Source organism: Rhinoraja longicauda, chromosome 25 (assembly GCF_053455715.1).
Source record: "Rhinoraja longicauda isolate Sanriku21f chromosome 25, sRhiLon1.1, whole genome shotgun sequence".
NCBI classification, from domain to species: domain Eukaryota; kingdom Metazoa; phylum Chordata; class Chondrichthyes; order Rajiformes; family Arhynchobatidae; genus Rhinoraja; species Rhinoraja longicauda.
In genome coordinates this window covers 108,157-132,289 of record NC_135977.1, presented here as the reverse complement: position 1 = coordinate 132,289, position 24,133 = coordinate 108,157, and the positions used below count along the sequence as shown (strand labels likewise).

General features: G+C 48.7%; 1 protein-coding gene across 1 annotated transcript in view; it reads right to left on the bottom strand.

Moving 5' to 3' along the window:
- LOC144606040 (scavenger receptor class B member 1-like) overlaps nt 1-24,133 on the bottom strand; it is a 39,850-nt gene that overhangs the window by 5,450 nt on the left and 10,267 nt on the right. Inside the window, exons 3-11 of the mRNA XM_078421826.1 lie at nt 21,603-21,695; nt 21,109-21,138; nt 20,656-20,816; nt 15,638-15,779; nt 13,577-13,780; nt 8,896-8,991; nt 8,376-8,491; nt 5,632-5,798; nt 4,720-4,838 (exon numbers count right to left, since the gene is read on the bottom strand). Coding sequence (XP_078277952.1) covers nt 4,720-4,838; nt 5,632-5,798; nt 8,376-8,491; nt 8,896-8,991; nt 13,577-13,780; nt 15,638-15,779; nt 20,656-20,816; nt 21,109-21,138; nt 21,603-21,695 — 1,128 coding nt within the window. The remainder of the gene's footprint in view (nt 1-4,719; nt 4,839-5,631; nt 5,799-8,375; nt 8,492-8,895; nt 8,992-13,576; nt 13,781-15,637; nt 15,780-20,655; nt 20,817-21,108; nt 21,139-21,602; nt 21,696-24,133) is intronic.

Sequence of the window (24,133 nt, the reverse complement as noted above, 5' to 3'; positions counted from 1 at the left end):
ACTCTCAATCAGTACCCCGTTCCTGCCTTCTCCCCATACCCCCTCACTCCGCTATCCTTAAGAGCTCTATCCAGCTCTCTCTTGAAAGCATCCAACGAACTGGCCTCCACTGCCTTCTGAGGCAGAGAATTCCACACCTTCACCACTCTCTGACTGAAAAAGTTCTTCCTCATCTCCGTTCTAAATGGCCTACCCCTTATTCTTAAACTGTGGCCCCTTGTTCTGGACTCCCCCAACATTGGGAACATGTTTCCTGCCTCTAATGTGTCCAATCCCCTAATTATCTTATATGTTTCAATAAGATCCCCCCTCATCCTTCTAAATTCCAGTGTATACAAGCCCAATCGCTCCAGCCTTTCAACATACGACAGTCCCGCCATTCCGGGAATTAACCTAGTGAACCTACGCTGCACGCCCTCCACAGCAAGAATATCCTTCCTCAAATTTGGAGACCAAAACTGCACACAGTATTCCAGGTGCGGTCTCACCAGGGCCCGGTACAACTGTAGAAGGACCTCTTTGCTCCTATACTCAACTCCTCTTGTTACGAAGGCCAACATTCCATTGGCTTTCTTCACTGCCTGCTGTACCTGCATGCTTCCTTTCATTGACTGATGCACTAGGACACCCAGATCTCGTTAAACTCCCCCTCCTCCTAACTTGACACCATTCAGATAATAATCTGCCTTTCTATTCTTACTTCCAAAGTGAATAACCTCACACTTATCTACATTAAACTGCATCTGCCATGTATCCGCCCACTCACACAACCTGTCCAAGTCACCCTGCAGCCTTATTACATCTTCCTCACAATTCACACTACCCCCCAGCTTAGTATCATCTGCAAATTTGCTAATGGTACTTTTAATCCCTTCGTCTAAGTCATTAATGTATATCGTAAATAGCTTTGGTCCCAGCACCGAACCTTGCGGTATCCCACTGGTCACTGCCTGCCATTCCGAAAGGGACCCATTTATCCCCACTCTTTGCTTTCTGTCTGTCAACCAATTTTCTATCCATGTCAGTACCCTACCCCCAATACCATGTGCCCTAATTTTGCCCACTAATCTCCTATGTGGGACTACTCAGAGTGGTGGACTTCTCAGAGTGGTGGAATACTCAGAGAGATGGACTACTCAGAGTGGTGGAATACTCAGAGTGGTGGAATACTCAGAGAGATTGACTACTCAGAATGATGGACTACTCTGGCTGAATGCAGTGCTTGAGTCAGAGCCTCATCTGAACATTCAGCTTGAGACACAAACATGTCCTGCCACCTGTGTGCCATCACCCTGCATGTCCCAGCCTCTGCATGAAGGACCTGTTCTCCAGCTTGCCTCCCGCACAGGGTTGACGTTCAGGTAAAGTGAACTCATGCCGTGCAAGACTTATTCATTGGAGTTTACAAGGCTGAGAGAGGATCTTATAGAACATATAAAATTCTTAAAGGATTGGACAGGCTAGATGCAGGAAGAATGTTCTCCATGTTGGGGCAGTCCAGAACCAGGGCTCACAGTTTAAGAATAAGGGGTAGGCCATTTAGGACTGAGATGAGGAAAAACTTTTTCACCCAGATAGGTGTGAATTTGTGGAATTCTCGGCTAACAAGGCAATGGAGGCCAATTCACTGGATGTTTTCAAGAGAGAGTTAGATTTAGCTCTTAGGGCTAACGGAATCAAGGGATATGGGGAGAAAGCAGGAACGGGGTACTGATTGTGGATGATCAGCCGTGATCATATTGAATGGCGGTGCTGGCTCGAAGGGCCGAATGGCCTACTCCTGCACCTATTTCTATGTTTCTATGACTAATGACGTGTCCACAGATATCCTTCTGAAAACATGTGTGGTTTGGGCAATCTATCCTTCTATCTAGAGATGCTGCCTGTCCTGCTGAGTTACTCCAGCATTTTGTGTCAACCATCAGATGGAAGGTATTGATTGATGTGAGAACAAGAAGATGAATTATGTCAAATGGGGCTATTTTAAGGAACAATCTTGCAAAGACATTTGCGGATTAAGGTAAGTAAATCCTAAAAGCACCAAGAAGATCAAATGGGTCTTTGTTTATGTGGGCGGCCATTGAGAACAAAGGAGACCAATTAAGTCAGTTACTATTCAGTCAGAATATTCTCATGCTGCAGGAGGCCATTCAGCCCACAACTCTGTGCTGGCTCTCCAAGCAATCCCATCTATTTCCCTGACACATTTCCCCATCAATCCTAATCCTAACCCTCCCATCTGCACTTGGGGCAATTTACATCAGGTAATTAACCCCCTGGAATGAGTGAGGAAATGCGAGCATCCAGAAACCCACACATTCCCAGGAAGAACATGTAAAGTCATGTTTATAAGTTATAGGAGCAGAATTAGGCCATTCGGCCCATCTAATCCATTTCGCCCAATGGCACCCATTCCTTCTCTCCAGAGATGCTGCCTGTCCTGTCGAGTTATTCCAGCATTTTGTATTTATCTTGAGTCCATTTTGCCATTCAATTGTGGCTGATCTATCTTTCCCTCTCAATCTATTCTCCTGCCTTCCCCCCGTAACCTTTGACACCCTTACTAATCAAGTATCTATCAATCTCTGGCAATGAATTCCACAGATTCACCTCTCTCTGGCTAATGAAATTCCTCCTCATCCCCTTTCTAAAGGTATGTCCTTTATTCTGAGGCTATACCCTCTTGTACTAGACTCTCACATTAGTGGAAACATCCTCTCCACATCCACCCTATCCAGGCCTTTCATGATACTCAACAATAAACTGGACTGGACTGAAAACACCGATGCGCTATACAGAAAGGGCCAGAGCAGACTTTATCTGCTGAGGAGACTCGGGTCCTTTGGAGTGCAGGGGGCACTCCTAAGGACCTTCTACAACACGGTGGTTGCATTGGCCATTTTCTATGGAGTGGTCTGCTGGAGCAGCAGCATCTCAGCGGCGGAAGGGAAGAGACTCGACAAGCTGGTCAGGAAGGCCAGCTCTGTCCTGGGTTGCCCCCTCGATCAGTGCAGGCGGTGGGAGAGAGGAGGATGATGGCAAAGCTAACATCGCTGCTGGACAACGACTCCCACCCCATGCAGGACACTGTCACTGCATTGAGTAGCTCCTTCAGTGACAGTCAGTGCGTGAAGGAGAGATATAGGAGGTCCTTCCTTCCCGCTGCTGTGAGACTGCACAACCAGCACTGCTCCCAGCAGACGAGTCAAGAATAACAGCTAAGGACACACAGAAAACTGATGACAATTTATGTATCTTTTATTTATAATGAATGATTTCTTGCCCTCCACTTTGCTGCTGTAACACTGTAAATTTCCCCGGTGTGGGACGAATAAAGGAATATATTATTATTATTATTATTATTATATTATATGGTGTGTGAGGTCCCCCCTCATCCTGCTAAACTCCAGCGAGCTCAGGCCCAGAGCTCATCGTACCTTAACCCAATCAACCCTGCAATGTCGGATTGTACCCGGGTCACTGGAACTGTGAGGCTTCACATTCTGGTCAATTTGCAGGTTGGAACCAAGGATTGGGTTCTGAAAATTCACTGAGCTTGCGATGCTGAGCTTTATTGCAATAGTTGTGTAGCATGAAACCAGGCCCTTCGACCCATCTCCTCCAGGCTGGCCCAACCTGACCAAGGCCCATTTACCTACGTTTGGCCCATATCCCTCCAACCTTTCCCCTCCAAATACCCATCCAAATGTCCTTTAAATGTTGTTATTGTACCCGCACATCACTCCTCAGGCAGCCCATTCCACACAATTACCACCCGCTGGTGACAAAGTTGCCTCTCAGTTGCCCTTTAGATCTTTCCCCTCTTACCTTAAATCTATGTCCTCTAGTTTTAGAATCCTCCATCCTGAGAAAAAGACTGTGACCATGCACTCCACCATGCTCCTTGTGATCTTGCACACCCCAGTGATGTCACCCCTCAGCCTCCTACACGCCAAAGAGGAAACCAGCAAGCCCAGGTGACATCCTGCTGAATCTCTTCCAACTTTCCAACAATGGCACCTTTCTGTATCTCGGTGACTGGAACTGCACAGGTCCTCCGTCTGGGAGAACGTGAGGCCGCGGGGATCTGGTGGGATGTTTAGTCCAGGTCTGGTCTTACCAACGTTTGCGAAGTTGTGACATAACATCCTCCCTCCTGCACTTCAATTCCCCAGGAACCACTAGAGGCCCAGGCGTTTATCCACAGGTGCTTTACGCTGGCCTTTACGCTTTCATATCGTGGATAGAGGTGGTCAAACGCTGTTAACCACTCGCTCCAGTGTGAGACCAAGTGCCCACTCCAGTGTAGGACCAAGTGCTCACTCCAGTGTGAGACCAAGTGCCCTCTCCAGTGTGAGACCAAGTGCCCTCTCCAGTGTGAGACCAAGTGCCCACTCCAGTGTGAGACCAAGTGCCCTCTCCAGTGTGGGACCAAGTGCTCGCTCCAGTGTGGGACCAAGTGCTCGCTCCAGTGTGAGACCAAGTGCTCGCTCCAGTGTGAGACCAAGTGCTCGCTCCAGTGTGAGACCAAGTGCCCACTCCAGTGTGAGACCAAGTGCCCTCTCCAGTGTGGGACCAAGTGCTCGCTCCAGTGTGGGACCAAGTGCTCGCTCCTGTGTGGGACCAGGATCACACACCATTCTTGGTGTTATAAAGTCGTGATGCTGGGCTTAGCTTTTGCTCTTTATCTCAGTCAACCTGAATGAAAATCTTACTTACGGGGTGGATGTCAATGAAGAGAGCGTGGTCTTTCTCAAGGGGGTGTAATCCATCCACAGCCTCCCACAGCGCAGGGTCCCCGTTGTAGAAGTGAGGATGCGAGATGAAGACCTGGGAATCTGCAAATAAAAGACCACAAACGTAAAGCAGCGCCACAGTTACAGGACAAACATGTTTGTGGCCATGTAATGAAGAGATTTAGTGAGACTCGACCTTCGTGAGAGCATGCTGGAACACATAGTATAAAACCCTCACCCTGACCCTAACCCTCACCCTAATCCTCACTCTGACCCTCACTCTGACCCTCACCCTCACCCTGACCCTACCCCTAACCCTGACCCTCACTCTGACCCTCACCCTGACCCTACCCCTAACCCTGACCCCGACCCTCACCCGGACCCTGACCCCGACCCTGACTCTGACCCTAACCCAACACAATCGCTGTGCAGTGCTCCTCTGAACCCACATCCTCCCAGAGTGGTGGGTTTTATCTCTGGCCTCAACATCGCCACTGCCTCCTCTCCCTTGCCCTCAGGACCAGCACGTTCCTCATGGAGAGAAGATCGAGGCTGTCAAGGTGAGGCCCCTGGATGATGAGAGATATTGAGGCTCCAGATAAGCGGGCATGGACAGGAATGGGCAGCTGGTGAATAGGAGGTGTAGGAGTACACGTAAAGCCGAGATCAGGAAAGGATACATGAGAGGGCTTCCACAGATGAGCTGAATGAGAATCCAATACCAAGCGTAGATTACGGGCAAAGAGTAATGAGATGAGAATATAGCCCTTTAAAGAACAACTAGGTTATCTGTGTGTAGATAGGTACTGGGATTGTTTGGTGAACGAATAGCCAACAGAACAGATTAAAGTGCCGCGGGTATTTGGTGCTGATGGAGGAGAGGATTTGTACTCACTGTGTCTACACGTGCTGACGTTTAGAACCCCTGACTGTCGACACGGACAGAAGCCCTGGTTGGGAGGGAACACCGTCCCGTTTGCAAACATCGTCTTCGGGGCGACGTAGTGGAAAGACGGTAATCCGAAGGTCCGGTCTGACCGCTGGTAAACTAACTCCAATGACCTGTTTGAATGGAAAGGTCAACTTGTGTAAGATCAGTGGTGAAGGGAAGGGGGAACTGCCCAGTGGGTTCAATGGGCATAAACACAACGACAACGATGGAAATGATCACCAGTGACTGGTTGAAACACCAGGCCAGAAAACCAAGAAGCTTCTTGGAAACTTCACAGGAGCCTCTTCTGATAAAGGCACCATTCCCTCCTCTCTCCACCCTCCTCCCCCCCACCCTCCTCCCCCCACCCTCCTCCTCCCACCCTCCTCCCACCTCCCTCCACCTCCTCCCCCCACCCTCCACCTCCACCCTCCTCCCACCTCCCTCCACCTCCTCCCCCCACCCTCCTCCCACACCCTCCTCCCTCCTTCCCCCTCCCTCCACCTCCTCCCTCCACCTCCTCCCCCCACCCCCAACCCTCTCCTCTCACGCCTCTGTCCTTGACTCTCACCCAATATTGGGGCAGTTAAAGTCATCCACTATGACAAAACTGTTGCTTTTCCATCTTTCCCTAATCAGTCTACATTTCTGTTCCTCTCCCGCCTGCCTGTGATGGGCCCCATAGTATAATCTCATCAGTGATTGCACCATTTTTATTGTTGAGCTCTATCTGTGTTGAGAATGAGCCATTCTGTGTTGCTGTGACATTCTGATTAATAAACAACTCTTCTACCCCTCTCTACAACAGCTGAAATATCACAGTGCTGGAACATCGACCAGCCAGTCATGTCCCATTGCATTCCACAGAAAATATGTGCAGGAGGAGGCCATTTTGCCCTTTGAGCCAGCACTGACATTCAATATGATCATGGCTGGTCATTTAAGAGGGAGTTAGATGTGGCCCTTATGGCTAAAGGAATCAGGGGGTATGGAGAGAAGGCAGGTACAGGTTACTGAGCTGGATGATCAGCCATGATCATATTGAATGGCTGTGCAGGCTCGAAGGGCCGAATGGCCTACTCCTGCACCTATTTTCTATGTTTCTATCCACAATCAGTACCTTGCTCCTGCTTTCTCCCCATGCCACAATGGCCACCACATCCCTGTCCCATGCATCGATTCTCGCGCCAAGTTCATCCGCTTTCCCCGTAACACTCCTTGCACTGAAATAAACTCACCTCAGCCCCTGCTTCTCAATGGGCACATGTCCTGTGGTTATAAACTCTACCTTTCCATCGGCCTGTGGCCCTACGCCCCTGGTTCCGTAAAGTTTAGTTTAGTTAGTTTACTTTAGTTTAGGTTGGGTTAGTTACCTCCCCAAACCCCTCTACTTTAAATCCTCACTACACACTAGCAAACCTCCCTGGAGGATTTCCGTTCACAAGTGCCCTGGAAGGGAGCCCAATGTAACCATGGTCTCACAAGATGCTGGAGTAACTCAGGGGGTCAGGCAGCATCTAGGAGAGAAGGAATGGGTGACGTTTCGGGTCGAGACCCTTCTTCTGACTGGATTTGGACCCAATGTGACCATGAACCATGTACCTGAAGCCTCCCTCCTGCTCCAGGGCCACATGTTCAACTGCAACATCTTTTTATTTCTTGATGCCCTAGCATGTGGCACGGGAACTAATCCTGAGACCATGACCCTGAAGATGCTGCTGCCAAATTCCCTGACCTCTCAGTACACCTCTCTCTTCCTGTGTCATTGCTCACCTCCCCTCTCAGAGGGTCTTGTACCCGCCCTGAGACATCCTTCACCCCGGCCCCACCGTGGGATCTCGCTCGCTCGCTGCGGCTTGTGTGCGGTAACGGTGCTGGGCCCAGGCGGGAGTGGGGACTTGAGGAAGCCGTGCCCGTGGATTGAAGGGACGGATGATTGAACCATTAGTCCGACCATCTCCCTCCTGCTCGGGAGTGCCCCCGGGTGTGGGAGAGTGAGGAGAGGGGAGGCAGTGATTGCGGGCGGGCGGCTCCGCTAACGGCGTCCATCTTGTTTGTGCGAGTGAGGAGAGGCCGTGCGTGGTGACGTCAGACGCACATCACGTGGAAAAAATGTGTTTTGAAATGAAAGTATTAAACTTTAAAATGTCTCTAACTTAAAATATATACGACCAATGTAAATAAAACTTGTTATAAACAGTCGCCAGGACAGTGGTGATTAAGGGGGCGCTGACATTGTGGCGCTGTTGTGAAATTGTTGACAGTTTTGGCTGCACGTCCACTTGTCTCTCAGAGAAATATACATACATACAAATATATTTATATATATATCTGCATGAATTGTGGTGGGGGATGGGGGGGGGGCAGCGCGAGCTCATCTCACAGGGGCCTTGTGACGTCACACGCTGAAGCCCTTCAAGATTTGTCAAACAATTCTCATCGCTGGCACATGACTTCAGTGACTGTGGCACTCATGTTCAACCTCAGAGAAGGTCTGCTGACCACATGGTCAGGCCGATACATCTGCCGCACTGATTAGTCATGTGTTCTCTACCCTGGGTTGGTGTTGGATCTGCTCAGTGATGTGGTGACACTGCCTAAGCCTTGCACCACCAGGCACCTCCAGTTGCTTCAAGCTCCATAACACATCGTTACTAATTGATTGCTGGGAAACACGTTGTATTTGCTGAATTAATTCTTGTTCATACCTACAGGCGTCTGGGCTGTAAAATTCCAGCGTGTCTGACGGAGTCAAAAACGGAGGCCATAATTCTCCCGAGGTGCCGTTTATCATGTTGCACTGGTCAGAGTGCCAGTAGTTGACCTGCAATAAAACCGCAGCAATTACAGCAACAACGTAAAACATGCGTCTTTCAAATATGTTCTTGTTCAATGTTTGCTTCTGTTGGCCCTGGACTCCTGACCCCTCCTCCTCCCACCTCCCCCTCCTCCTCCCACCTCCTCCTCCCTTCCCTCCCCTCACCCCCTCCTCCCCCCTCCTCCTCCCACCCCTCACCCCACCCCTCCCCTCCCCTCCTCCCACATCCTCCCCCCCTCCTCACCCCAGTCCTCACCCCACTCCTCCCCCCTCCTCCTCCCACCCCTCACCCCACCCTCCCCCTCCCCAGCCCCCCATCCCCTGCCCCCTCCCTCTACCCTGCTCCCTCCCCTCCCCCACCCCCGGATTCTCGGATCTGCAAATCTCTGCTCCAGTTCCCCAAACCGCACCTTTTTACAACCATTCCACGTGTCGATTCCTTGGACTTTCCTGATATCATCAACTCCTGTGTAAATCCTGAATAATCCAGTGTCGGTGTTGTTCAGCTGCAACATAACCCACCACGGGATGTTAGATCGTTCACCCCAGGTACGATAGAAGCCCGTCAAATTGGCCAGCCAATCCAACCCGAAACGTCACCTATCCACGTTCTCCACAGATGCTGCCTGACCCGCTGAGTTACTCCAGCACTCTGTGAAACGTCACCTATCCATGTTCTCCACAGATGCTGCCTGACCCGCTGAGTTACTCCAGCACTCTGTGAAACGTCACCTATCCATGGATCCAGATTCGGTGGCGACAGGTGCGACGAGAGGAAGGTGCGCTGCCTCTCAGGTGAGTCGCGAGGAAGGTGCATCACCTCCCAGGTGAGTCGCGAGGAAGGTGCATCACCTCCCAGGTGAGTCGCGAGGAAGGTGCATCACCTCCCAGGTGAGTCGCGAGGAAGGTGCGCTGCCTCGCAGGTGCCAGGGTCCAAGGCGTCACAGACCGACTTCAGAACATCCTCGTGAAGGAAGGTGAGCAGCCGGAAGTCGTTGTCCATGGAGGCAGAAATGACGTGGGTAAGAAGTGGAAGGAGGTGTTACAACATGAGTAGAGAGAACAAGGCAGGAGGCTGAAAAACAGGACCTAGGGTGGTTATCTCTGGGTTGCTTCCAGTACCTCGTGCTAGTGAAGGCAGGAACAGGGAGATAGGGGATCTGAATGTGTGGCTGAGGAGTTGGTGCAGAGGGTTCTAGATCACTGGAATCTCTTCTGGGGCAGGGGTGACCTGTACAAAAGGGACGGGTTGCACCTTAATTTGAAGAGACCAATGTTCTGGCAGGCAGGTTTGCTAGTGCTACACGGGTGGGGGAGTGGAGTTAACAATGTGGACGCGTATGCATGCAGTTAACGGGAGAGTGGAGGAAAGGTCAGGTTTAGACTAACAGGGCAGGGGGATGGGACTCTATGCAAGGAGACAGAGGGCCATAAAAAAAGAGAACAGAAGCAAAAGGTAGAAGGGAGATTAAAAAAACTAACCAGAAAGCTTTGTACTTAATACGAGGAGTATTCGTAATAAAGTGGATGAATTGAATGCGCAGTTAGTAGTTAAAGGATAAGATATATAGTTGGAATTACAGAGACATGACTCCAGGGTGACCAAGGCTGGGAGCTAAACATGCAGCGGTATTCGATATTCAGGAAGGATAGACAGAAAGGAAGAGGAGGTGTGGTGGCATTGCTGGTTAAAGTGGAGATTAATGCAATAGCAAGGAGAGACATTAGCTTCGGTTTGGGTAGAATTGTGAAATAGCCAAGGGCAGAAAACACTTGTTGGAGTTGTATACAGACCACCAGACAGCAGTAGGGAGGTTGGGGATAGCATCAAGCAGGAAATTAGGGATGTGTGTAGCAAAGGTACAGTGGTTATCATGGGTGACTTTAATCTACGTATAGATTGGGCCAACCAAATTGGTAACAGTGCTGAGGAGGAAGATTTCCTGGAATGTATACGGGATGGGTTTTTAAACCAATATGTCGAGGAACCGACTAGAGGGCAGGCCATCCTAGACTGGGTATTGTGTAATGAGGAAGGATTAGTTCACGATCTTGTTGTGCAAGGCCCCTTGGGCAACAGTGACCATAATATGGTGGAATTCTGCATTAGGATGGAGAGTGACACGGTTAATTCAGAGACTAGGGTCCAGAACTTGAATAAAGGAGACTTTGAAGGTAAGAGACGGGAATTGGCTAGGATAGACCGGCAAACGATACTTAAAGGGTTGACAGTGGAGATGCAATGGCAAAGATTTAAAGACTGCATGGGTGAACTCCAGAAATAATTCATCCCTGTCTGGCAAACAAATAAAACTGTGAAGGCGGCTCGACCGTGGCTGACGAGGGAAGTCAAGGATAGTGTTAGATCCAAGGAAGAGGCAGATAAATTGGCCAGAAGAAGCAGCAAACCAGAGGACTGGGGGGGATTTAGAATTCAACAGAGGAGGACAAAGGGGTTAAGTAAGAGGGGGAAAATAGAGCACGAAAGAAAGCTTGCGGGGTATATAAAAACTGACTGTAAAATCCTCTTTAGATCTGTAAAAAGCAAAAGGTGGTGTAGGAAAATAACTGCAGATTCTGGTACAAATCGAAGGTATCACAAAATGCTGGAGTAACTCAGCAGATCAGGCAGCATCTCAGGAGAGAAGGAATGGGTGATGTTTCGGGTCGAGACCCTTCTTCTGGACTTTCAAAAACCCTTTGACAAGGTCCCACACAACAGATTAGTGTACAAAATTAGAGTACATGGTATTGACATGGATAGAGAACTGGTTGGCAGAACGGCAGTGGGGTGCCGCATGGCTCGGTGCCGGGACCCCAGTTATTTACTATATATATTAACAATTTAGACGAGGGAATTAAATGTGACATCTCCAAGTTTGTGGATGACACAAAGCTGGGTGGCAGTGTGAGCTGCGAGGAGGATGCTATGAGGCTGCAGGGTGACTTGGACAGGTTGGGTGAGTGGGCAGATGCATGGCAGATGCAGTATAATGTGGATAAGTGTGAGGTTATCCACTTTGGTGGCAAGAACAGGAAGGCAGATTATTATCTGAATGGTGTCAGATTAGGAAAAGGGGAGGTGCAACGAGACCTGGGTGTGCTTGTACATCAGTCACTGAAAGTAAGTATGCAGGTACAGCAGGCAGTGAAGAAAGCTAAAGGCATGTTGGCCTTCATTGTGAGAGGATTTGAGTTTAGAAGCAAGGAGGTCCTTCTACAGTTGTACAGGGCCCTGGTGAGACCACACCTGGAATAATGTGTGCAATTTTGGTCTCTTAATTTGAGGAAGGACATTATTGCTCTTGAGGGAGTGCAGCGTAGGTTCACCAGGTTAAAGCCCGGGATGGCGGGACTGACATATGATGGAAGACTGGGCTTGTATTCACTGGAATTTAGAAGGATGAAAGGGAATCTTATGGAAACATATAAAACTCTTAAGGGATTAGACAGGCAAAATGCAGAAAAGATGTTCTGCATTTGGATGTTTCACTGGATGTTTTCAAGAGAGAGTTAGATTGTGAGATGTACAGAGAGGGGTTTCTGCGGCAACAAGCGGGATTCAAGGATGGTGTGCTGCCTCCCTGGTGCCAGGATCCAGGACGTCACGGACCGAGTTCAGGGCATCCTCAAGGGTGAAGGTGAACAGCCGGAAGTGGTAGTGCATGTCGGCACAAACAACGACAGGAAGAAGAGGAAGGATATTCTGCAGCGTGACTTTAAAGAGCTCAGAAGAAAGCTGAAAAGCAGGACTTCCAGGGTGGTTATCTCCGGTTTGCTTCCAGTTCCTCGTGCTGGTGAGAGCAGGAACAGGGAGATACAGGACCTGAATGTGTGGCTGAGGAGCTGGTGCAGGGGGCAGGGATTTAGATTCTTAGACCACTCGGATCTGTTTTGCGGTAAAGGTGAATTGTACAAAAGGGACGGGTTGCACCTCAACAGGTGAGGGACCAGCATTCTGGCAGGCAGGTTTGACACTGCTACACGGGTGGGTTTAAACTAAATAGGGGGGGGGGGGTGTCAAATGGGATAGTCAAGGATGGAGTTAAAGGGAAAGAGAGTATAGGAAAAGTTAAGAAAGACACCAGAATTAATGGGACAGAAAGCTCACGAAGCAATAGGAGAGAATGGCCATATGTAATAGGAATCGATGTGGAAGCTGAGATGAGCAGAGGATTGAAAGTACTATATATGAATGCGCGACGTATAAGTAAAGTGGATGAGCTTGAGGCTCAGTTAGAGATTGGTAGGTATGACATTGTGGGGATCACAGAGACGTGGCTGCAGAAGGATCAGGACTGGGAACTGAATATTCAGGGTTATACGTCCTATAAAAAGGACAGGCAGGTGGGCGGAGGAGGTGGGGTAGCTCTTGGTGAGGGATGGAATTCAGTCCCTTGCAAGGGGTGACATTGGGACTGATGATGTAGAGTCACTGTGGATAGAGTTCAGGAATTGAAAAGGTAAGAAGACGCTAATGGGAGTTATCTACAGACCCCCAAACAGTAGCCTGGATATAGGGTGTAAGTTGCAGCAGGAGTTAAAACTGGCATGTAACAAAGGTAATTCCACTGTATTTATGGGGGGAAATCATGTTGGTTCTGGACCCCAGGAAAGGGAGTTTGTAGAGTGTCTCCGGGATGGATTCTTAGAGCAGCTTGTACTGGAGCCAACCAGAGACAAGGCAATTCTGGATTTAGTGTTGTCCAATGAACCATATTGAATGGCCTACACCTGCACCTATTTTTCTATGTTTCTCTAGAGATGTTGCCTGACCCGCTGAGTTACTCCAGCACTCTGTGAAACATCACCTATCCATGTTCTCCAGCACTTTGTGTCCTTTGTTGTAAACCAGCACCTGCAGTTCCTTGTGTCTCCAGTGAGATCAGGGTGTGGGAGTAACACACACCCCATTTCTCTGCCCTATTAGTTTAGAATAGATAGGGGTTCGATGGATAGCTTAGGCATAGTGAGCCGAAGGGCCTGTTTCTGTGCTGTAAGACTTTCTATGATTTTAAGGAGGTGCAATCTGCTCCTTATTTGACCCATAGTGTTTGTTCAATTACTAATGTTTCAAAGCTACAAACTTACATCTGCAAACAAACCAAACGTGTCCTTAAATGGCAGGAGGCTTGGGAAGTGTTTTTTAAGGAAGATAATCAGCTCGTCTTCATATCCCCACATTATCTCCTTTATGGTTTTTCTGTAGAAAGCAGTTTGATTAAACTCCTTCATGGCAAAGTTGAATATTATCTTCAGGGGTGGAGGTAGTTTCTCAGCTAATATGGATATGCCCTAAAATCCAAACAAACAACAAATCAAAAATATCAGTAGATGATCTAGAAGCAGTGAGCAAAATATAATACTCTGGATTGTTCGAAAAAAGACATTTCAGCTTTCGATTGGGAAGGAGCACAGGAAATAGGCACAGCATCGAACACAAGGCAAGGGATGCAAGGAACAATGGGACAGATGTACCGGACCTGCCAATGAGAGGATAAGCTCAATGTGGTCACTTACAGGTAACACACAAAGCAAGATGGGAAGTTGAAGGAATCTAAAATGGCTGAGAGATAAACTGAAAGAGGTTGTCTCTCTTACTACCAGCTTCGATTAGCTATCAATTGCTCCACTACACTTTCCCAACAGCCATGATTGTTTTTGTGTTAATGGTTCTCCACTCCCACATAATCTCATTCCTCCACCCTCCAGCCATCATGTTGCAGAGGGGAGAGCACCAGACTCTGCCTCCCTTGCCTCCACTCACAATCCAAGTCTCTGTTCAACACTGTGTGGGAAATGGTCTGAAGAAGGGTCTCGACCCGAAACGCCACCCATTCCATCTCTCCCGAGATGCTGCCTGACCTGCTGAGTTACTCCAGCATTTTGTGAATAAATCGATTTGTACCAGCATCTGCAGTTATTTTCTTATATCTTTTATTTTCTTGATTAGTACGGGTGTCAGGGGTTATGGGGAGAAGGCAGGAGAATGGCGTGGAGAGGGAAAGATAGATCAGACATGATTGAATGGTAGAGTAACTTGATGGGCCGAATGACCTATTTCTGCTCCTATCACTTATGACCTTATGACCATTTCCCACACAGTGTTGAACAGAGACTTGGATTGTGAGTGGAGGCAAGTGGAGGCAGAGTCTGGTGCTCTCCCCTCTGAACATATTTCAGACTGAAGAAGGGTCTCGACCCGAAACGTCACCCATTCCTTCTCTCCCGAGATGCTGCCTGACCTGCTGAGTTACTCCAGCATTTTGTGAATAAAAATAAAATAAAAGATCTCTTTCAACTCAGTTAAGCCCCTTCACAATATGAAACATCCCTATTAACTCTCTTCGTCCTTCACTGTTCCAAGTTAAATCTAGTCTTTCCACAGCTTTGGTGCTGCAGGATGTGGCCCTAGTGAATGTGGTACCTACTAGTGCAAGCGTGTTGGGGAGCCCGGTACCTACTAGTGCAAGCGTGTTGGGCAGAGCCCGGTACCTACTAGTGCAAGCATGTTGGGGAGCCCGGTACCTACTAGTGCAAGCGTGTTGGGGAGCCCGGTACCTACTAGTGCAAGCATGTTGGGCAGAGCCCGGTACCTACTAGTGCAAGCGTGTTGGGCAGAGCCCGGTATCTACTAGTGCAAGCGTGTTGGGCAGAGCCCGGTACCTACTAGTGCAAGCGTGTTGGGGAGTTCGGTACCTACTAGTGCAAGCGTGTTGGGGAGTTCGGTACCTACTAGTGCAAGCGTGTTGGGGAGCCCGGTACCTACTAGTGCAAGCGTGTTGGGCAGAGCCCGGTATCTACTAGTGCAAGCATGTTGGGGAGCCCGGTACCTACTAGTGCAATCGTGTTAGGCAGAGCCCGGTACCTACTAGTGCAAGCGTGTTAGGCAGAGCCCGGTACCTACCAGTGCAAGCGTGTTAGGCAGAGCCCGGTACCTACTAGTGCAAGCGTGTTAGGCAGAGCCCGGTACCTACCAGTGCAAGCGTGTTAGGCAGAGCCCGGTACCTACTAGTGCAAGCGTGTTAGGCAGAGCTCGGTACCTACTAGTGCAAGCGTGTTAGGCAGAGCCCGGTACCTACTAGTGCAGGTGTGTTAGGCAGAGCCCGGTACCTACTAGTGCAGGTGTGTTAGGCAGAGCCCGGTACCTACTAGTGCAAGCATGTTGGGGAGCACCAGCTGGTCACTCTCATTGCCACATGAACGCTCTGGCACAAAGTGAAATTGTCGATACACTCGGTAGGAAACTGTGTGATTTTCATGAAAGGTGATGTTGCCCTTTGGTCTGTATTCTCTGTAAAATAACACAATAAATGAACTCACTTTTTCCAGAATTCATTAAGTACGTAATTTTATATTTTACAACCATTTAAGATAGTACTAACTTGAAGGAAAATACTTTAAATTGTGAGGAAAAGCAGTTCACAATGATATGGAACATTTTAGAATTCAGTAAAATCTGACTAAAACATTGAAAAAGGACAGGAATTGCGATCGGAGAGAAGTTGGGAGGAGAATTAACAAATGGAATTCAATCCCAACAGGCCCAACATAATGCATTTTGGCAAGTCAAACACAGGTGTGGCATGGAGGTCAAACAGGCGGGGCATGGACACACAGGTGGGGCATGGAGGTCAAACACAGGTGGGGCATGGAGGTCAAACAGGTGGGGCATGGAGGTCAAACAGAGGGTCATGGAGGTCAAACAGAGGGACACTAGGGAATGGTGACGACAGAAGGTCCTTGGGATTAAAGTCCATAGTTGCCTGAAAGTGGCAATGGCGGTAGATGGGATGGTGAAGAAGGCATATGGCAGCCTGCCCACAAAAAATGAGTTGTTAATGGATATGATATAGTTTAGATTACGGAAACATGGCTCCAGGGTGACTAAGGCTGGGAGCTAAACATGCAGCGGTATTCGATATTCAGGAAGGATAGACAGAAAGGAAGAGGAGGTGGGTGGCATTGCTGGTTAAAGAGGAGATTAATGCAATAGCAAGAAGAGACATGAGCTTGGATGCTGTGGAATTGGTATGGGTAGAATTGTGAAATAGCCAAGGGCAGAAAACACTTGGAGTTGTATACAGACCACCAGACAGCAGTAGGGAGGTTGGGGATAGCATCAAGCAGGAAATTAGGGATGTGTGTAGCAAAGGTACAGCGGTTATCATGGGTGACTTTAATCTACGTATAGATTGGGCCAACCAAATTGGTAACAGTGCTGAGGAGGGAGATTTCCTGGAATGTATACGGGATGGGTTTTTAAACCAATATGTCGAGGAACCGACTAGAGGGCAGGCCATCCTAGACTGGGTATTTTGTAATGAGGAAGGATTAGTTCACGATCTTGTTGTGCAAGGCCCCTTGGGCAACAGTGACCATAATATGGTGGAATTCTGCATTAGGATGGAGAGTGACACGGTTAATTCAGAGACTAGGATCCAGAACTTGAATAAAGGAGACTTTGAAGGTAAGAGACGGGAATCGGCTAGGATAGACCGGCAAACGATACTTAAAGGGTTGACAGTGGAGATGCAATGGCAAAGATTTAAAGACTGCATGGGTGAACTCCAGAAATAATTCATCCCTGTCTGGCAAACAAATAAAACTGTGAAGGCGGCTCGACCGTGGCTGACGAGGGAAGTCAAGGATAGTGTTAGATCCAAGGAAGAGGCAGATAAATTGGCCAGAAGAAGCAGCAAACCAGAGGACTGGGGGGGATTTAGAATTCAACAGAGGAGGACAAAGGGGTTAAGTAAGAGGGGGAAAAAAGAGCACGAAAGAAAGCTTGCGGGGAATATAAAAACTGACTAAAAAAGCTTATTTGGACATATGAAAAGATTGATGAATACAAATATAGGTTCCTTACAATCAAAGACAGGTGAATTTATCATGGGAAACAAGGAAATGGCAGATCTGTTAAATGAGGGTAGTCAATGTAACCCCACTTTTTAAGAAAGGAGGGGGAGAGAAAACAGGGAATCATAAACCAGTTAGCCTTGCATCGTTAATGGGGACGATGCTGGGGTCGATTATTAAAGATGCAATAGCAACGCATTAGGAAAGCAGTGACAGGATCGGTGAAAGTCAGCATGGATTTATGAAGGGGGAAATCATGCTTGACTAATCTTCTGGGATTTTTTTAAGATGTAACAAGTAGAATGGATAAGGGAGAGCCAGTGGATGTGGTGAATCTGGACTTTCAAAAAGCCTTTGACAAGGTCCCACACAAGAGATTAGTGTGCAAAATTAAAGCACATGGTATTGGGGGTCAGGTATTGACATGGATAGAGAACTGGTTGACAGACAGGAATCAAAGAGTAGGAATTAATGGGTCCTTTTCAGAATGGCAGACAGTGACTAGTGGGGTGCCGCAAGGCTCAGTGCTGGGACTCCAGTTATTTAAAATCTATTCACTAAAACTCTCGTTTGTTTGTTTGTTTGTTCCTGAACTACAGCCAAAACGGTACACGACAGCGCGACAATTTCAGGCCCACCTTACTCACCGTCGCCCCCTTGGTGCTAATGGAAGAAGTTTCATTGAAATCGGTGTTATATTTTAAAAGTTATTCACATTTTAAAGTTTAAATCTACTAGGGAGGGAGCAGGGAGGAAGGGAGGAGGCAGGATAAGGGGGTTGAGGGGGATGGAGAGGGGGGGAATGGGGGAGGAGAGGGTGCTGGGGAGGGAGGAGGGGGTGGAGAGGGGAGGGGGGAGGGAGGAGGGAGGGGGGAGGGAGGAGGGGGGGGGAAGGGGAGAGGAGAGGGTGCTGCACCAATGCAGGAGAGGTTTGAGCCCAACGGGTCCGCTTGGTCTAATATATATTAACGATTTAGACGAGGGAAGTAAATGTGACATCTCCAAGTTTGCAGATGACACAAAACTGGGAGGCAGTGTGAGCTGCGAGGAGGATGCTATGAGGCTGCAAGGTGACTTGGACAGGTTGGGTGAGTGGGCAGATGCATGACAGATGCAGTTTAATGTGGATAAATGTGAGGTTATCCACTTTGGTGGCAAGAACAGGAAGGCAGATTATTATCTGAATGGTGTCAGATTAGGAGAAGGGGAGGTGCAACAAGACCTGGGTGTGCTTGTACATCAGTCACTGAAAGTAAGCGTGCAGGTACAGCAGGCAGTGAAGAAAGCTAATCGCATGTTGGCCTTCATAGCGAGAGGATTTGAGTTTCAGAGCAAGGAGATCCTACAACAGTTGTACAGGGCCCTGGTGAGACCACACCTGGAGTATTGTGTGCACTTTTGGTCTCCTAATTTGAGGGGCCACAGTTTGCTATTGAGGGAGTGAAGAGTAGGTTCACCACATTAATTCCTGGGATGGTGGGATGGTGGGATGGTGGGACTGACATATGATGAAAGAATGGGTCGACTTGAATTTGGAAGGATGAGAGGGGATCTTATAGAAACATGTAAAATTATGAAGGGATTGGACAGGCTAGATGCAGGAAAAATATTCCCCATGTTGGGGGAGTCCAGAACCAGGGGTCACAGATTAAGAATAAGGGGTCGGCCATTTAGGACTGAGATGAGGAAAAACTTTTTCACCCAGAGTTGTGAATCTGTGGAATTCTCTGCCATAGAAGGCAGTGGAGGCCAATTCACTGGATGTTTTCAAGAGAGAGTTAGATTTAGTTCATAGGGCCAATGGAATCAAGGGATATGGGGAGAAAGCAGGAACGGGGTACTGATTCTGGATGGTCAGCCATGATCATATTGAATGGCGGTGCTAGCTCGAAGGGCCGAATGGCCTCCTCCTGCTCCTATTTTCTATGTTTCTAATAGAGCACCAAATATAATTACAATGTGATCTTGATCAACTGGGCCAATGGGCCATGCAACAGCAGGTGGAGTTTATTCAGATAACTGAGCTGTTGCATTGTGATGGGAACAGTTGGGCCCGAGAGAGTGTTGTAGAACAGAGAGGCCAAGGCGTGAAGGTCATGAGGTTGGGAAGCGGTCAGGAGTTGGGATGTCATGTTACAGCTGTGCAGGAAAGGTTATACAGCTGTACAGAAAGGATATTATTCAACTGGAAAGTGTAAACAATATTTGCAAAGGTGCTACGAGTTCTGGAAGATTTGAATGAAAAGGAGAGGCCATATAAACGTGGTCTGAGAGTGGCCATGTAGAGGTTTATAAAATCATGGGGGGAATAAACAAAGTGAATGGAGACAAGAACCAGAGAACATAGGTCTAAGGTAGGAGAAGAAAGATTTAATAGAAATGTGACTTATTCACACAGAGGATGATGAGTTTGTGGATTCAACCAGAGGAAGTGGTTGCAGTGGGTACGATTACGACATTAAACACTCACTTGGACAGCTACGTCACTGGGAAAGGTTTGGACAGAGATGCCAGGAGCAGGCAAGTAGGACCAGCTAGAGTAGACAACCTGGTTGTTGGGGAGGGTAAGTCAGGCCAGTTGAGTGGGTAAGGACACACCAGAGGGAATGAGGCAAGTACAACACCAGTGCTCAGAGGGACAGTTATTGGTTGAATTACAGCAGTGATTCACCTGCAATGACTGTGTGAATATGTAACCTGCTTCTGATATTCTGGCTTCTGTGCGAGGACACAGAGCTACAAAAGCACAGACGGCCTGGTAGGTTTGGAGAACTATGGTGGGACCTGATTTCTGCACTCTGGGGTCATTTGCTGAAGGAGGGTGTAGCAGGCCTGGAGTGAGACAGACTCTGGGATCGGTGTCACGATATCAATGAGGAGGTGAGGAAGGTGAATGTTGTCCTTGGAGAATGAGAGATGATTTTCTGGGCTGTTTTCCACATTTATCTGGTTCCAAATGCAGAACCCACTTTAATGCTGAATTGTAGAAACAAAGAACTGCAGATGCTGGTTCACACCAAAGATAAACACAGAGTGCTGGAGTAACTCAGCGGGTCAGGCAGCATCTGTGGAGAACATGGATAGGTGACGTTTCTGTTTCAGGTCTTTAGTCTGAAGAAGGGTCCTGACCCAAAACATCACCCATCCTTTTTCTTCACAGATGCTGCCTGACCCGCTGAGTTACTCCAGCACTCTGTGTCCATCTTTGTTGCGTTACCAGTTGTGTTGTGTGTCAACACTGCTAGAATAACAAGTTAAGCAACACAAAGTCCTGCAACATGACATTTCAGAGAATTTGCGAACTGAGATACCTGTAAACATAAGGTCCTCGCTGTTCAACAACAGGCTTCTCACCACGGATAATTGCGTCTGGATTCACGATATGAAAGAAATATACAGACATGTAGAATGGGATAGGGACATCCTTCCAGACGGAATAGGCAAAACTATTGCCTGGGTCGATTTGAACGTTCTAGATCCAATAACAAAAGACAGATTACAACAGGCACTATAAAATGAAGACAAGCCCCACAGACAGAGAAACTCTTGCATGTGGAGGTGTGGGCACCAAGGCAACGCGGCCTTCCATCAATGGAGATCTGTGGCACAGTCAGCGATGGCAGCCTCGCCAATGGTCTGTCTGTCTTTTCCTCTTTTTTGTTATTTTTAGTGTGTTTTTAAAAGTTTGTGTTAATGTTCTCTGGTTTGTTTTATGTAGGTGGTGATGGGGGGGGGGTCGGGGGAAATTTTTTTCAATCTCTTACCCGGAGATGCGATTGTTTTCCGGATGGTATCTCCGGTCGCTCGGCGGCCTAACATCATGGAGCTGGCGGTCTTGCCCGGGACTGACTTTGAGCCTCACCGCGGGGCCATGGACTTTCCATCAGAGCCTACGATCCCTTGCCTGGGATCAACGCTCCAACCTGCGGATTTCAGCATCGAGGAGCTCGCAGTCTCGGGTAGAGACTGATGTTGGGAAGCTCCAAAGTCGCAGGAGGTTCGACCAGCCCCGACCAGGAGTCCAATCGCCCGGCACGGGGAGCTGAGACCCTCCCGATGCGGGAGCTTGATCGCCCACAAAGAACCGAAGAGATTGAACTTTTTTTGCCTTCCATCACAGTGAGGAATGTGGAGGAGTCACTCTGGTGGATGTTCATGTTAAAATGTAGTTTGTGTGTCTTGCTTTTTATTGGTATGACTGTATGACAAATGAAATACTTGGCTAATAAAGTATGATGATGATGAAGATGATGATGACGACGACGACAACGATGATGATGATGATGGTGAAAATGATGATGATGACGATGATGAACCTGTGCCCTCTCCTGCAAAGTGACTCAATCCCAGCCTTGTCCACGTTCACAAGTTCACATGTTGTGGGAGTAGAATTAGGTCATTTGGCCCATCGAGTCCACTCCGCCATTCAATCATGGCTGATCTCTGCCTCCTAATCCCATTTTCCTGCCTTCTCCCCATAACCCTTGACACCCGTTCTAATCAAGAATTTGTCTATCTCTGCCTTAAAATTATCCACTGACTGCCTCCACAGCCTTCTATGGCAATAGTTCCACAGACTAACTACCCTCTGACTAAAGAATTTCCTCAACACTTCCTTTCTAAAAGTGCTCCCTTTAATTCTGAGGCTGTGACCTCTGGTCCTAGACTCTCCCACCAGTGGAAACATCCTCTCCACATCCACTCTATGCCTTTCATTATTCTGTAAGTTTCAATGAGGTTCCCCCTCAACCTTGTCAACTCCAGCGAGTACAGGTCCAGTGCTGTCAAACGCTCATCAAATGCTATCACACTCATTCCAGGGATCATTCTTGTTAAACCTCCTCTGGAGCCGCTCCAGAGCCAACACATCCTTCCTCAGATATGGGGCCCAGATTTGCTCACAATATTCCAAATGTGGCCCGACCAGCGCCTTATAGAGCCTCAGCATTACATCCCTGTTTTTGTATTCTAGCATTTGTATTGTATGCTAGCATTTAATTTGCCTTCCTTACTACCGATTCGGACTTCAATAGGGGAAATCTCAAAAAGGTCATGCCCAACTTCTACCAACACATCACGTGTGTCACCAGGGGGGAAAGAACTTTGGACCACTGCTACACGCCGTTCAGGAAAGGCTACAAGGCCGTTTCTCTCCCTCCTTTTGGGAAATCTGACCACGCTGCCATTTTCCTGCTGCCGGAGTACAAACAACGGATAGTACGGGAAGCGACAGTGACGAGGGACGTAAAGCGGTGGGCTGACCATTCAGAGGCCATGCTGCAGGATGCACTGAGCGAAGTCGACTGGAACATGTTCCAAGCAAGTTCCAGAGACGTAAATGAGTTTGCGGAAGCGGTTACGGACTTCATTGCCACAATAGCCGATACCATCATCCCCACGGTAAGGGTCAGTATCTTCCCTAACCAAAAACCCTGGGTGGACAGGTCTATTCGCGTGGCCTTGAATGCTCGCACCGCTGCTTACAACTCCGGCCTGGCATCCGGCAACATGGACGACTTAAGGGAGAGTCCTACCGACTGCGGAGGGCAGTGAAGGATGCAAAAAAGAGGTACCGGGACAAGATGGAGTCACAGATGGAGCAGCAGGACACCAGGCGCCTTTGGCAGGGGCTACGGACTATAACTAGCTACAGGTCCAGCACCCCCTCAACCGGAAGTGCCGGCTCCTCCTTAGCTGATGACGTGAACTCTTTTTACGCACGGTTTGAGACGGGTAACACCACCAGCTCGCCGTCTAAAAACAGCACCGAAGGGGCGCTGGCTAGCGAGGCTGGAGGGGGATCCACCGCCGGGGATGTGCACACATTCTCGGTGTCCGAGCATGAGGTGAGGTGGGCTCTGACGCGTGTGAACACGAGGAAAGCTGGAGGCCCAGATGGTATATCTGGGCGAGTACTAAAGTCTTGTGCTACTCAGCTTGCTCCAGTGCTCACCACAATATTCAACCTCTCCTTGGCAAAGTCCGTGGTCCCTGCATGCTTCAAAAGATCCATCATTGTACCGGTGCCAAAGAATGCCTCTCCAGCGTGTTTAAATGACTACCGACCGGTGGCCCTCACCTCGGTTGTCATGAAATGCTTTGAGAGGCTAGTCAAGAAGCACATCTGCGCCCTCCTTCCTCGCAACATGGACCCACTACAGTTCGCATACCGTCCGAACAGGTCCACGGATGATGCGGTCTCCCAGGTTCTACACACCGCTCTCTCTCATCTGGACAGCCAGGGGGGCTATGTGAGGATGCTGTTCATTGACTTTAGTTCAGCATTCAACACAATAGTCCCCAGCAGACTGGTTGAGAAGCTGCTGGAACTGGGGCTTAGCACCCCTCTGTGTGCCTGGGTCCTGGACTTTCTCACTGCCAGGCCCCAAGTGGTCAGGATGGGGGAACACACATCTAGCTCCCTCACCCTGAACATAGGATCCCCCCAGGGCTGCGTCCTTAGCCCCCTACTGTACTCCCTGTACACACATGACTGTGGGGCCAGGTTCAGCTCAAACTCCATCATCAAGTTTGCTGATGACACTGTGGTGGTGGGCCGGATCTCCAACAACGATGAGAAGGCCTACCGGGAGGAGGTGGCTGATCTGGCACTCTGGTGTCAGGACAATAGCCTCCTCTTGAATGTCACTAAAACAAAGGAGCTGATTGTGGACTTCAGAAGGGCTAAACATCCAAGGACGTACATGCCACTGGAGATAAATGGGTCTATTGTGGATAGGGTGAGCAGTTTCAAATACTTGGGAGTCCGCATCGCAGAGGATCTGACGT